This window comes from Bidens hawaiensis, unplaced genomic scaffold (assembly GCF_021521415.1).
Source record: "Bidens hawaiensis isolate Kalapana, Puna unplaced genomic scaffold, B.hawaiensis_p1.1 tig00049260_1, whole genome shotgun sequence".
Lineage (NCBI taxonomy): Eukaryota > Viridiplantae > Streptophyta > Magnoliopsida > Asterales > Asteraceae > Bidens > Bidens hawaiensis.
The window spans coordinates 61,387-77,704 of NW_027498830.1; the positions used below are offsets into that span (position 1 = coordinate 61,387).

The 16,318-nt window shown below is 34.4% G+C and overlaps 1 protein-coding gene across 1 annotated transcript; it reads right to left on the minus strand.

Annotated features, from left to right (window-relative positions):
* Nucleotides 1-10,653: 10,653 nt before the first annotated feature.
* On the minus strand, nt 10,654-15,839 carry LOC143597941 (sulfate transporter 1.2-like). The gene is made up of 13 exons (XM_077076305.1): nt 15,496-15,839; nt 15,126-15,174; nt 14,828-15,035; nt 13,910-14,084; nt 13,756-13,821; nt 12,856-12,969; nt 12,656-12,772; nt 12,347-12,473; nt 11,976-12,262; nt 11,212-11,402; nt 11,051-11,136; nt 10,881-10,957; nt 10,654-10,797 (listed from the first exon to the last, which is right to left on the minus strand). Exons 1-13 carry the CDS (start codon nt 15,790-15,792, stop codon nt 10,654-10,656), a joined length of 1,938 nt encoding a protein of 645 aa, XP_076932420.1. The 5' UTR covers nt 15,793-15,839.
* Between the last annotated feature and the right edge of the window lie 479 nt (nt 15,840-16,318).

Sequence of the window (16,318 nt, forward strand, 5' to 3'; positions counted from 1 at the left end):
TAGTTTTGTGTAGATATTAGAAACCAACTATTTTATATAGTTCGAAATTTCTCAATCAGGTACCTAAATAAGACGCCGATATAGTTTCAAATAGGGCTGTAAACGAACCGAACGAACACGAATAAGGTCTTGTTCATGTTTGTTCGTTAAGAAAATAATGTGACACGAACCTTTACCGAACGGGATTTTATGTTCGTGTTCGTTCATTAAGAAAATTAATATGTTCACGAACGGTTCACGAACACAAATAAAATGGCAGAGTCTAGAGATTGAGATCGATGTGTTTATCAATGTAAATAATGAAAGTCTGTAAACGAATCGAATGAACACGAACACTTACTCGAACAAAATATTTATGTTTATGTTCGTTTATTTAAAAATGGATATTTGTGTTCGTTTGTTTAAAATCTAAACAAACATAACTGAACAAAGATAAACGAACATGTATACGTATGAACAAATGCAAATTAACACAAATAAAAACGAACTTTAATGAAAATACTTAAATGAACACAAATTATCAAATATAAAACATTTAAGCAAATAACATATACAGATAATATTTAATTATTTTCTATTAATACATAAACGAACGTTCATGAACATAAATGAACGAACGGAACATGTATTCATGTTCGTTCGTTTATTAAATAAACGAACATAAATGAATTCCCGTCGGACGGTTCACGAATATTTCACCGAACGTTTGGTTCATTTACAGGCCTAGTTTCAAACATAATTTAATGCCTATATAGTAGAATATAAAAACCTGAGTTTGAATCAAATGCAAATGAAATAACGTGCTAATTATGAAAATCAAATAGAGTAATTATGTAATTATACTTGATTCTCACAATTAATACGTCAATTTTGTTTGTCCATTAACTTTCCCCTTAAAAACCTTACTTAGCCTTATCAGTTGTCCAGTGTAGGAAGGTATATGGGAGAGAGAGTGGCATAAAATTGTGGTGCTCACCGAAAAGCGCAATAAAACAGCTGTTGTCGTATAAATATTCTACCCGCACAGCCCATTTAAACATTTCCGCAAATTGCGTCTCCGTTGAGACCGGACAGCTAGAAAGAAAGAATAATGGTTTTTCTTTTCTTCTAATTATTTTTAGATACATAGATTGCCTTATGTAATATTATGTTGTATTTATTTATTTATTTATATGTCCCAATTTTTAATTTGGCTTAGTTATTTTAAGGGCAGTGTCTAGAAACTTGGATATCACTTTTAAAAACGCAAAATGGGTTATATGTGCAATCTGATTATCTGTTTGATATTAGGATATATCACAGGGAAAACTATAGCTATTTTCACCAATCATTTTTTATTTTTGCTTTGGTTTAAACAAAATATCCAAAATAGTTATCATCTTCCATCGGATATGACGAAAGCACAATACCCTCCAACGGATTAGAGGGACATGTAACAGATATCCACGTGTGTAATTGTTTTGGCGCTTCAGACATAAGAGGGGAGGATTCGACAGAACGGTGAAGGAATCCGATGGAAGGTTAAACCGTCGGCCGACGGTGCAGGAGGCTGACTCTGTCGGCACCAACGGTTTAATCTTTACGTCGGATCCCTTCATTGTTCCGTTTTTTTAGCATTCATGGTCTGATTGTTTATTTGTTTTATTTACATTATATATTAAATCATTCCTGATATGTTTTTTTTAACTACACAAAAGTGAACACCCACGTAATTTCTCTATGAACCCCACTCGAACACGTGTGATTATTTTTCAACATTTGATGTATTTTTAGCACTTTCTACTCTCGACAAACATATACCGCATGACTAGGGCTGTTCATGAGTCGAGCCAAGGTGGTTTCGAGCTCGGGCTCGAAATAAAACGGGGCAACTTAGTTAGGCTCTAGCTTGATTTTAGCTTAAGATCGAGCCAACGAGCCGAGCCATGACTCGAGCCGAGCTAGGGTCGATTTTGGCTCGGTTATCAAAATGATCCAAATCAGCTCAGGATGTTTCAAACCAACTTTTTATAGCTAGTTTTGTTCAAGCTTTTTCGAGCAAGCCACGAGCCCGAGCTTCACGCCTCGAGCTTTTTGAACAGCCCTACGCATGACTACTTCGCCAACAATTGGAAGTCAAAATGCACAAGTGGAAACAAAAACACGAAAATAGAAACCAAAACACATAAATGGAGACTAAAACGCACGAATAGGACCAAAACACATAAATGAAGGCCAAAACAAAGAAACATAAGCCAAAATGAAGAAATGGAAGCCAAACGAAGAAACGGAAGTCAAAACAAAGAAATGAAAGCCTAATTGCATAAATGGAAGCCAAATTGAATAAACATAAGCCAAAACGAAGAAACGGAAGCCAAAATGCATATTGAAAGCCAAACTACATAAATGAAAGCAAAACGACAACATGGAAACCAAAACAAAGAGATTGAAGCCAAAAAGAAAAAATAGAAATCAAAAAGAAGAAATTAAAGCCAAAATGCACAAATTGAAGCCAAAATACACAAACGGAAGCCAAAGTGCATAAATGGAAACCTAAAAAATGTAAGCCAAAACGGAAAAAATGAAAGCTAAAATGCATAAATGGAAGCCAGAACGCACAAATGGAAAGCCGAAACGCACAAATTTAGGCCAAAACGCACAAATGGAAAGCCGAAATACGTAAATTGAAACAAAAACAAATAAATAGAAGCACAAATACACAGTGAAATCCAAAAAGGCATAAATGAAAGCCATAATGCAAAAATGGAAGCCAAAGGAAGAAATTGAAACCAATGGAAGAAATGAAAGCCAAAACTAATGAAACGGAAGTCAAACGAATAAATGGAAGCCAAAACGAGGAAATGGGAGCCAAAATGTACAAATGGAGGCCAAAACACATAATTGGAGGTCAAAACACACATACGGAGACCAAAACGCATAATTGGAGGTCAAAACACATAAATGGAGGCCAGATGAATGTATGAAAACTAAAACGAAGAAATAGAAACCAAAATGCATGCATTGAAGCCAAAATGCATAAGTGGAAGCCTAAATACAGAAATGGAAGCCAAATATAGCATCTCGGATTTTCCGTATTCGTATTTGTATTCGTTTTATTGATTTGCGAACATCATTCGGATCTTTATCAATAATATCATTATGCATTTATAAGTATTTAAGAGTTGTATTTTCATTTTATACCGCTTTATAATCTTTAAGTTGCTTATTCTTCAATTTAACTTTAAAATTATCAAAATTTAACCTTTTAGATAGTATAAGGGACCTAAGTTGCAAAAAAAAACAAATTTTCCTTCCCTTGTGCTGGGGCGCCGCGCGGTGGCAAGCAGCCCTAGTGGCGTGCCAGTGGCGAAGCTTGGACTAAGACACCCGGGGGGGAGGGGGGGCGGGACTCAAAATGTATACAAAAAATCATAAACGATCAGGGGATGGACTCAAATTTTTGGCCGAAAACGCCTAAATTTACACCACGCATAAAAAATTTCGGGAGAAAACGGGTAAATTTACACTACTACGCAAAAAAAACGGGGGGGGGGGGCTGGGGCCACCCCCAGCCCTAAGTAAGCTTCGCCAGTGGTGGCCGCGCCGCCGCCATGGCTATGCTGTGCAGATGTCTTGATTAATACATGTAACATCTAGGAAAAACCAATATTTATTTTGTGTTAAAAATGTCAACTTTGAAAGTTGAAGGATTAAAAATAATTTCAAAGGCAGGTAATGGGAAGAATAAGATAAGAAAAACAAAGCATTCTTATGTTAAGAAAATAAGAAAATTCATCCCACATGGAAAGATGGAAGAAAAGATAAGCATTTCACATGGGTATAAATAAGGAAAAGATACTTTCATCCCACATAGAAACAAACAAAGAAATTGAAGCTCTTTATAAGGAAGCAAGTTTCCATAAAAATGTTTTAATGTGGCTAACCACTCTCCATAGTCCTAGTGGAGGGTGCGAAGCACCCAACGCGCACGGACACGGACATGGACTCGGACTCGGGCGATAGGCGTAATGTTGCGTTTTGATGGCGCACTTTGCACTTAGAACTGACAGACAGGAACTGATAGAAGATTGGAGACATAGTCATTAGAGGTGATCTGATGGCTCAGATATTCTAGTTAAATATTGTAAAGAATCATATTTTGAAATAACAGGTATTGAAATAACAAAACGGGTATTCTGACCCGACATTTTATAAATGAATATTTTATTAAAAGGCTTCCGCTCATATTTTGTCAAATATTGAAATGGGTAATTGAACTCATTATTTTATATAAATAAATATTAAAATTTTAAAGACTTCCGCTAATAACCCGCAATTCTGATATATTTTCAAAACTGGATACCAACTAACGGGCGTCGCACCCAGGCCCTAAGTCGGGGTGTGACAGGTTGGTATAAGAGCCATCGTTCTCAGCGAATTAGGTATACTTATTACCTAGGCTTTGACTAGAAATAAGGAAATTGGTGAAAACATTGGTATTCAATACTAACTGATATAATCACTGAATGATTGAATATGATACGGATAGGATTTAATCCTACACGGGTACTGATTCAAACAAAATAGGTACTTAACTGAAAGTATCTAAAATAAAGTCACTGAATAATAAAACTGTTACGAATAAGATAGGAACGCAATCCTATTTCTCATCTAAACATCGTACGAGATGTCTGATCATCAATCCAGCCAAGGATCATATCAACCTCGGTCAGGTAAAGGAAAAGGGCCTATAGGGACAGCTTTACTTCCAATCCCTATATCTAGTAGTGAAGACTCATATCAGACCTTAATGGAGGAAAATTCAGATTCATTCGATTCCAACATTCCACTAGCCCATATCATGCGAAGACAAGATGTGCAGGGAACAAGATCAAATGGATCAAGTGGGTCCCAAAGATCAATAAAGTCAAAGGGAAAAGGGATAATGACTGAACAGGAAGAAAATCCTTAGGGGCAGGAATTTTTCAATTATCCGATGAACCAAGATCCTTACTTTGCTCATCCTCAAAATGAACGCCGGAGCACAGATTATGAAGGAATGTACATCAGAGATGACTCAACATGTTATGAAGTCAGTGTTACAAAAATAGCCGAATCAATGCTCAACGATATAGAAATGGAAGAAGAGAAGGAAAAAGGAAAAGGAAAAGAAAAGGAAACAATTGGGAATACTAAAAAGGACAGCAAAATCAAGAAATTGATTGTCCGCTGGAAGAAATAGATAAATAAAGAACTGTAGTAATTGTAACAAGTGTAGCTTTAAATAATGTTATGCACTTTTGTAAACTACAATAATATAAATAAAGGATATGTTTTAATTCCCCGGATATTAAACTTGTCTTTAAAATTTTATTGTAGTATGTCAAGAGAAGGAATTGCAAACTTTAAGAACAAGCCTTCCAATAAAGTTGGAAGCGGAGAAAATGTTGACAATGAAAACAAGGAACTTCCCGCCCAATATAAAGATGAAATTCAGATAATGATACAAGAAGCTATCAAAGATAATTATATCAATCAAAGTCAACTAAAATCTGATAAGGAAAGTAAAAGTAAATCTGTTCATTCAAGAAAGGGGGAAGTTTATGATAGCACTACATCTGATAATAACTCAAGGGACAAACCTCGAAAGAAGTTGAAGCATCCAATGGGATGCAACTTTAAGAATTTCCAAGCTTACAAACCTAAGGAATTTTATGGAGACAAGGATGCTATAGCCGCTCTAAGATGGCTTGAGGAACAAGAAGCAATCATTTACATTAGTAAATGTACAAATGAAGAAGCTATTCAGTATTCTTCTCAAATGTTCAAGGGAGAAGCTCTTGAATGGTGGAATACCCTGATCTGGAATGAAGGAAGAGAAACAATGTACAATCTAAGCTGGGAGGAATTCAAAGATTTTGTTATAAAGAAATATTGTCCACTTCATGAGATGGATCGAATTCAAACTCAGCTATGGAATCACAAGGTTGTTGGAACAAATCTCAGGGAATACAATACTAAATTCCTTGAATATTGCCGACTAGTCCCACATCTAGTTACTCTGGAATATAATAAGATAACACGCTATATATATGGATTGCCAAGAGAGATAAGAGACTTGGTAAGAGCTAATATGCCGCAAACAATTGAATCGGCCATGGAAGTAGCCGGATACTTGATTAATAGCATGATAAGAAATCAAGAGGAAGAAAAGAAAGAAGAAAAAGAAATCAAGAAACCAAAAGATTACGAGAAGATACAGAAAGAAGGAAATACTTCAAAATCCACTTGTAAAACTTGTGGAAGAAAGCATTTTGGAAAATGTTGACAAGAAGGCACAGATAAGTGTGCATACTGCAATAGAGAAGGACACATGATGCAAGAATGCAGGAAGAAACAAGGAGTATGTTTCATATGTGGAGAAACGGGTAACTTCAAAACAAATTGCCCGAAAAGAAAAGCTAATCAAGACTGACACTAATATCAGAAGAAACCGGAAATATCTGACAAGGCAATCAAGTCAAAGATCAAACATATGGAATGTCCAGATAGAATAGTTAACTTCTGTACATTAGTTGTAACTCGTTCTGAAAATGAGAATTGTTGTAAACTGAGAAATGGTATTTAATTTCATCTGTTCTAAATAAGATATTAGCATACAAATCTTGTCAATACACAAGAATGCTCAATCGAAATTGAAACTGACATTCAAAACCGATAACATGCTGATTTGATTTATCATCTGACAGATTCATCAAGTTAGATGAATTATCTCTATTAGGCCAAGGCGTGCCATATTAAACATCATATGTAAATATAATATAAAATTACTATAAAACTCTATTAAGGTTAAGTGAAACCTAAGAGTCTGCTGAACCAAATCAGACTTAAAGTCTGCTGATCAGACCAAGAGTCTGCTGAATTAAATCAAACATAAAAGTTTGCTGATCAGACTGTGAGTCTGCTGAAATAAAATTAAGCTTAAAAATCTGCTGATCAGACCACGAGTCTGCTGCCATGAATTTGCTAAACTGAAACAGACTTAAAGTCTGATGATTAAACCAAGAAACACCATCTAGATATTTATGCAAGCCTGTTAGGTTAATAGTATACTGAGGGAACAAGCTTCTGAATATCACTGATATTACGAGATATCAAAATATACAAAGATAGCATATCATTGAAAAGAAATCTTTGGGAAATGCTGTTGAAAGAATGATCAATAAAGATTGATCAAAAAGTCAAAGGAACTTGAGAATGTTTAAGAGACATGATTGTATATCAAATATGATTGCTCAAAAGTACAAAGGTACTGTTATGACGTAAGGAAAACAAATAATAAAGATCAAGAGATGGAATTGATTTGACAGATCTAATCCAAGATAGCATATCATTAGAGTCTGAACTGTTTACATAGGATTTACGAATCCTTAAAACTTTGTGCTACAATAATGAGAAACGGGCATACTCAAATTAAGAGTATACATATGTTTGGATCCATACATACATGGTGACTCGGATTTCCCCGAGGGCATGCATATCATCAAACATGCCTCTGGTAGTCTACGGGACTGATCAAAGAAATGATATTGTGTATATGATTAATTGTACATGTACTTAGGGTAATTGTAACCCAATTGAGTTGGGTGCCTAATGAGTATTGTCACAAAGGTATTGTTATTATTTACACACTGGTATTATTGAGTCAGCGTCATTCACCGGCTGGGTGCTGACGTATTTTTCCCCACGTTTCAGGGGACTATAAAGATTAGAATTGACAGACAGGAACTGATAGAAGATTGGAGACATGGTCATTAGAGGTGATCTGATGGCTCAGATATTCTAGTTAAATATTGTAAAGAATCATATTTTGAAATAACAGGTATTGAAATAACAAAACGGGTATTCTGACCCGACATTTTATAAATGAATATTTAATTAAAAGGCTTCAGCTCATATTTTGTCAAATATTGAAATGGGTAATTAAACTCATTATTTTATATAAATAAATATTAAAATTTTAAAGACTTCTGCTAATAACCCGCAACTCTGATATATTTTCAAAACCGGATACCAACTAACGGGCGTTGCACCCAGGCCCTAAGTCGGGGTGTGACAATACACTTTCCTAGTTCATTTTTAGCATATAAATCGCTTATTTTTGGACTAAATCGAGTAAATTAAGCCTTAAGAAAAGTAATATAGCCTAAGTACATGTCTATGTTCATTACCCCTTGTCCAAAAACAAATTTTGCTGCTCATTATATTGATTTGGTCATTAAATGCTTATTCGATTTCTTAAACGAGCAATCAAACCAAAATTGGTTCGTTTTTGCACATATTATATAAACAACACATATATCATCTGCCACAAACTTTCCCTAAACCCTAGTTAAGCATTCCCAGCCGTCACTTGCTTTTGACCATCATCATCTTGCTCGTTTTTGTTTTATTGTTTGAAGATATAAGCTTTATTGTTTGACTTTGCTACCGTATTGATTGTTGACTTCACTTTTCAGTTGATTCTTTCACTTTCCGGGTAAGTTTAAATTGTAAAATCATTCATAAATATTCCCTAGTCAATAACCTTCAATAAATTTCTATGGTTGAAGGGTGTTGACTGGTCAATTCGTTTAAAACCCATTAAAGGGCATAATGGTCAACAAGTTTCACTACTCGTTTTCTCATACTTCTGGTCAGAACCGACGTTCCGTCCAGAAGACTTTTATTCTCGTAACGAAATTTTAAGACTACTGACCAAAACCTGACTTCTGACTCACTGCTCGGATTCTGGTTGGTACCGACTCACTTAAATGTCTAATTTAACATAACCAGAGTTCTAGACGTCTGTTTGGATCGATTCCAGCGGCAATGAGTTCGGTTTTTCTCATATTTTCTTATCTCAAAGTTTTAGGTTCAGTTGGTTTATTTCATTTGATGCATTAGAAGACGATCCATTTAATTCTTAACTCGTTTATCATTATTCTTATTATTATTATTATTATTATTATTATTATTATTCACTTGCCTTCGATTTAAGGTGAGTTTTATCATTCCCCTATTTTACTGAATTTTCACAAGTTTTGTGGACATATGCGTATTATCCGTATTTCGTATTATCTATATATCTCAAAATAGTAAACGTGTAATTGTGTGTGATCTATCAAATATACTTGTTGCATGCTTATTTGGTACTTTAACGCATTCGGAGAGGTCCATCATATTCTCATTTATAGTATGATCATACGACTGTCACAGTGACCAACGCCCGCTCACATGGCAATGGTCTAATGACTCATTACGTGCTCATGATTTGATTTATTTACCGCAATTTATTACGCTCTGCTTATTTATTATATTAATATTATATCATTGCAAAACTGGTGATAATCTCAATTAACTTTATGTTGACAAACTCTATTGTATTTTCTACGCATATGCAGGTTTTCGTTTGACTTGAAGATTGAAGTGATGAACACCTAGAAAAGACCTTAGGGTTTAATGAAGACAAATTATATTTAAGTTTTTGATTGGGATTATTTTTATTTGTTTGGAATATTTTATCATGTTTGATATTGTGCGCACTTTTTATGAAATAATTAACTTAATAGATATTGTCATTGTATTTTATGATAGTACCTTTGAAGTGTGAACAATCAGCTCACGTCCCGACATTTCCGCCTTAGGTTAGGGTGTGACACCAAAGCAAAGAAAAATGAAACCCAAAACTCATAAATGGAAGTCAAAAAGCATAAATGGAAGACAATTGAAGAAATGAAAGTCAAAACAATGAAATAGATGCCAAAATGCATAAATGGAGGCAAAAATGCACAAATGCAAACCAAAATGAATAAATGGAGACCAAATGCAAAATAGAAGCCAAAACACATAAATGAGGGCTAAAACAAATAAATAGAGGCCAGAACGAAGCAACATCATCATCACCATCATCATCTTTCCTTTACTTACTGACAAAAATTAACAGAGTTAACGCTTTGAATGTGATTGAGAAGTTGAAAACCTTAATGGTCCTGTTGCACAAAAATAAACTTTTTCGACAAAAGTCGCATTGTTGACCAAACCTATCAAGTGCAATACTGAAACCACGTCAGTTTCAACTACTAAATTGATATGATCAACGATCCCGAATTCTTTAAATATTTTTTTAAGAGTGTTTTTTATTATTTGATCCAAGTTACTGGTTAAATAAAGTTTTTTAGAATATTAGAACAACCATTTTCACTTTTAAAGGTTATTAGTTATAATTCTTTTATGGTTTACCATTTACCCTTGAAAAAGTACTAACGGTAAGAAAATTCGCCTATAGCAGCGGACAGTGGTCTCATGTTCGACTTATGAGCCTCCGATAATGGGTTTTCATGGTTACCAAAAGGTACACATGATCAATCAAATAGCCAAATACCAATAAGAAAAAAAAAATACAATAAAACCCTACCAAATAAAACATGAAATCTTCATTCAAATTCAGTCATTGGTTCATTACATTACATCTCTCTTCCATGCTTTCTTTGATTTTTTTTTACTACAAATCCTCTCTTTTTCCATATTATTGTCATTTTTAACTTATAATCATGCATATATTTGCCCCTATAATATATATATGGATATGGGTTACTCAAGTTTGTATCTAAAACTATACTAATTTTAACCAGATCATACTTGTTCAACAATCTTGGGTGAACAAGTGAGAACAGCGTCCGCAACCGTCAGAAAAATCTTGTTTTCACCAATCAAATCAGGAAAACCAGATGCATATAGCTTATCTATCACCAATCTACCAGGGTTTGCAAGAACAAGCTGTCAAACAAAATTTAACACATTAATCACATATCACACGTAAAAAGGGCAAAACCGTAATTTCCAAAGAAACGTTTCCTAACCTGCACATCTCTCTTAGCCAAACTCTTGTACAACTCTTCAAGTGCATGTATTCCACTAGTATCTATGGCTGTAACAGCTGCATGTTCATATTCAGCTTCCATTGGTTAGCAGGATATTGATGGATCCACGAGTGGCACAAAAATGTAAAAAAAAAAATGAAAATATCTACGTGACATTTCGATGATCAAGAATTGAACTTTTTGTTGGTATGATGTTTTTAGATTTTCTTCTTCCTCGGTCAACCATCGTAGTATTCTGTAGAAAGGGAATGTGTTTTTAATTTTATCGATCGACAACATAGGATTCATGTTTTTAAGGAAAGATTGTTACCTTTCTTTAATGTAGTTAGAGTTAGAGAAATAAATAGCAGAATCAACTCTAACGATTAAAACACCGGGGACTTTAGTTGCTTCGGGATATTGTTGTATGTTTCTGTAAACACTAGTCATGGGTACTCGTCCCAAAATAGCGGTTCTTGGTCTTGTAACTTGAAGAAGGATTTTGGCGAAAGATATTGAGACCTAAATATAGAAAAAAAAACATCAAATTTATGAACATAAACATTTTAAAAGCAGTGGTGTCAATTGTGTCAGGTTGGCAAGCTAAATCATTGAACCTGAACATGACCTGTATATTTGTTATTGTCAAAGCACGGATACACTGAAAATTGTGACCCGAAGGCGGCCCACCCGTTTAACCCATTTATCTTTTTTTTTTTAACAGTTTAACCCATTTAACTAATTAAGTCAAATGGTTTGACGTGTTGGCGGGTTGTAATCAAGTTGTAAACGTACTAGCGGGTTGGAGGGTTGTAAACTTGTAATAATGGGTTAGACCGATTGTAAATGGGTTGACGGGCCGACTTGTTTAATGAAACGGGTTGGGGGTCGACCCTTTTAATGAAAGAGTTGACAGGTCGACCCATTTAACAAAACAGGTTGACTGGTTGTTAACCTGTTTGATTAAGCAGGTTGATGGGTCGACCTGTTTGATTAACCCGAACACATCCCGCTTATCAAACAGATTTTACATGGAAACCCAAACCTGATTATTATCATGTTATGTCAGAACTTAAAAGATTTTTTAACTCTTACCGCAATTAAAAGACCGATCTCAACGGATGCAAAAACAACACCAAAAAATGCTCCCATACAAGCAACAAAATCAAATTTGTCAATTTTCCATATCAAAATCGCTGCTTCATAGTCAATCAACCCGCTCACAGCCGATATAATAATTGATGCCAGGATTGCATTTGGAGTGTACTCAAAAAGTGGTGTCAAGAATTTCAAAGTTAAGAAAACCACTAATGACATCACTATGTTAGACACTGCTGTTTGACAGCCCGCCATAAAATTCACAGCCGAACGCGAAAATGAGCCTGCAAAGAATAAAAAAATAGTTATATATAAGTAATAGGTTCATTATTGAGTATTTACCGCGTTATTTTAGAAATAATCTTTACCTGTCGCGACATAGCATGATGTCATTGAGCCGACAATGTTCATCGTACCCAATGCTATCATTTCTTTGTTACCATCTACTTGATAATCCTTCATTGAAGCAAAGGTTCTTCCAATTGCAACAGCTTCCTGATATATCAGCTCAAAGGGGTCAAAATATGGAGCTAACATGTAAAATGGTAAAATCTTACAAAAGTTAGGTAAAACCAAAATGGGTCAAAAGCAGTCTTGAAATGAGAAGCTCACAATAAATTAAATCACTTTACTAAAGAAGTTAAAAGATTTATACTTTGTAATAAAAATGGACCTACCGTTAATGCTATCATACCGGCCACGATACCGATTCGAATCCCTTTTAGAAGATTGTCACCTGAAAAATAAATCTCTTTCACAGATGAAGGGTTTATTCCTTTCTCTATATGTTTCACCTGTGAAAAAACATAAATAATTTTTTTATCATAAAAGAACGTTATTGCAGAATAAATTTATAAACACAAAAGGAAGCACTTACAATTGCAACGCCATGTTTATCCGCATGGGAGATATAAACGAAAAAAGTAGACAAGACAACCGATACTAATGGAGCGATTGCAGACACCCAAAATAGCTTCTTATTTTTCCTCCCCTGTGTTTTCACATTACATTAGAAACTTTGTTCGTTTAGTTAAACGAATGACTGCGAACACTTCTCGTTCGTTCATTTATGTTTGTGAACGCTTGTTTACGTTCGTTCATTTATATTTATTTGTTCATGTTAATTTATGTCCGTTCGCTCAAGTTTGTTTAAGTTCGTTTGTTTTAGTTAGTTCGTTTGTATTCGCTAATATATTCATTTAAAGTTTTTTGGGCCATTACAACTTAGCCTACTTTTAGTAACCTTTTAATCTCAACACATTGTTCTTCATTTTACTTTCAACTAGTTCTAGCTCATTTATGTTTGTTCATTTATGTTCAGTTATGTTTGTGAATCGTTCATTTATACCATTAACGAACGAACATAAACAAACACGAACAAGAAAACCATGTTAGTTAATTGGTTCTTGTTCAATCGTTGGTTCGGTTAAAGTTTGAACGAACGAACGAACACGAATATGCTCCATTCATATTCATTCGGTTGCCCTTTATCTCTAAAGAATAAAACCAAAAGAATTATCTAAACACAAAACTAGTAAAACGGGGTTGCACGGTCAACCATCACTGAAACCGTATTTTTAATGCATAAAACCTCCTACTGTCCTATAATATTTTATTCCAAAAAATCATTTTTTTCTAAAATTAAAATAAACATATCTTTGTAACAACATTTTAAAATTTCGGATGAAAGTGTTTTTAGTCAACTGAGCCCGTTTGACCTGTCAACCCGGCCCGCCCATTTTGCCACCTCAAGTATCTAGAACTCATGAATGCTTACAAGGTACTTGGCAGCGAGTAGAACAAATAAAAAACTTGCTCCAATCACTATAGTTTCCCAATTCCACTGCAATAATTACAAGAAAAATTTATTATTATTAATATAGGCTTCATAAAGTGTGTTGTGAACCTGTGATGTGAAAGACAAAACTCACCCCATGATGAACAGACCCAAAGACTGACTTCATAACAGAAATAATATCAGTGTTCTTTGTAAAATGTTTAATTCCAAGAAAGCCCTTTAGTTGTTGAAGTGCTATGGTTATTGCAGCTCCCCCCATAAACCCCACAACCGCAGCATGTGACAGAAAGTCGATTAAAAAGCCCAGCCTGCAAACAAAAAGAAAAAAAAATAATAAATAGGTAAACTACACCACTTAACATATTGGTGGCAATTTCAACCCGTTTCTTATAAAAGGCCAATGGGTCAAATGAAAAAAAAAAAAAAAAAACCATAGCTGAAAGAGAAACGGGTCAAATGCATTGAACAGGCAAGATTGTGAAAAATACACATTTTGACTTTTTAGTTGTTAGGACAAAATGGTCATTTTAAAAAAGCTAACATAAGAAGTTAACACCAGTTAGTGGAAACTGGGATGGAGGAAAAGTGTGACAACATACGAACTTCAGGGACGTTTTTGTACTTACTGAAGTTAAAGCACACGATAAGCAAGTTACCCATACGTAAGGGACAAAAGTTGTAACTTACCCTTAATAGTAGATTATTAAAAAAATTACACATTTTGTTTTTCAGTTGTAAAGGAAAATGATCATTTTTAAAGAGCTAACAGAATGTTAACACCAGTTGGTGGAAAAGACGAAATGCGGCAACATATGAACTACAAAGACGTTTTTGTATTTATTGAAGTTAAAGGATACGATCTGCAAGCTATCCACGCATAAAGGACGAAAACAGTTACCCTTATAAAATAGATTACTATTGATTACAACCCAACCCTTTTATTTGGCAGAAAAATCCATTCAACCAGTAGTAAAAACGACCCGTTTCAACCCCAACCCGTTTGGAATATGACCCATCTTTTCCAATATGAGCTCTAAAATCATTGATTTACCTAAGGAATCCAAGGGAAGCTTGGGTAATTCCTGCGAAAAAGGTAGCTGTAAACGCAAGCCTACGATACTCATGTGGATTATTCGTCGGGTCGAATTCATTTTGAAGAAGTGTCCCCAACAAAAGGGACACAACTGCAACAGGCCCTATGGCTATATCGCGTGAGCTACCCATAAATGCATAAATCAAAGGAGGCACAAAGCTCGAATCTACAAAGGAAATAATAAACAAATTCACTGTTAATAAATTGCATTAAACTTTACGCAAATCAATCTAATAAGTATTAAGATAAAGCTTACATAGTCCGTACTGAGGGGACAAATTTGCAAGTTTTGAGTATCCAATGTCCTGTAACGGATACACGTGTTAATGGGTTGATTCTGGTTATGTTTTTATCTCAAAACAGTTAAAATATATTTATTTATTTAAAAATAAATAAATTAGAGATTTCATTCTTTATATATATTTAAAAAGACAAAATCCGTAATTTACTAAAAAAAAGCTTACAAGGGAACATGCTGAAATTGGAAAGTGATTTTGAGTACATAAAACCTCTAAAATCATTTTATTATAAAAATTAGATCATGTTTGAGCTAATAAAACTTTTGTGCGCGTATTTGGCACACTGATAATTTAAAAAATGTAGAAGTTGGAAAATGTTGTAAGTACCTGAGGAATACAAAGACTTGCAATGGTGAGCCCGGAAATAAGATCACCTCTAAACTTTTTAAGATTATAACTTCTGCCCCAGTCAAGAATTGGGAATATTGCTTGAAGCACAAGCATTAACTGTCTAGATTTCGGTTGGTCTTTAAACGGGCGTAACGGGTCATCTGAAAAAAGTGTTTCTTTCACGGTAGTTTTGAATTCTTTCAGTAAATCTTGTTTTGGTGGAATCCCAACCTTGTGAATGTAAGGCACATTCTGTCTTTGACTATCCGAGGAAGCAAATGTTTTTGCATCCATGTTTCCTTAGTTCACCTGTATTTCATCAAATGTTATTAGAAATTCAAGATATCATAAATTCTTTCGGGCCAAAATGAATATCACTCAAAAACCAAAGAGTTAAGAAGATATATACATATACATACCTAAGAATAGAAGAGTAAAAGTTATTGTGAATGAGATTGTGTAACATTAAGCTTTTATAAGTGATGTATGGAGTTTGTGGATCACAAATAGTAAAAGTTATGATTAAACTTTTGAATACAACAACCCAACTTGGAATTTTCCAGTTCACTTTGACCTTTTTGGTCAAACGGGCCGCTTTTCGTATTAAAAAAGAATAAATTTATTCAACTTTAGTAAGAAAGTTACCCGCTACCAAACATTTTTAATTGTGACCGTGCGACAAGTGTACGTGTGCTATACACTCACGACTCATGGACTCAGAATATGATACAGTTAATGGTGCTTGATATCAACAGTGGACCAGCAGCATCAGTTTAAAGAACTAACATCCAATATACAACTTTTTATATCTAATTTTTGT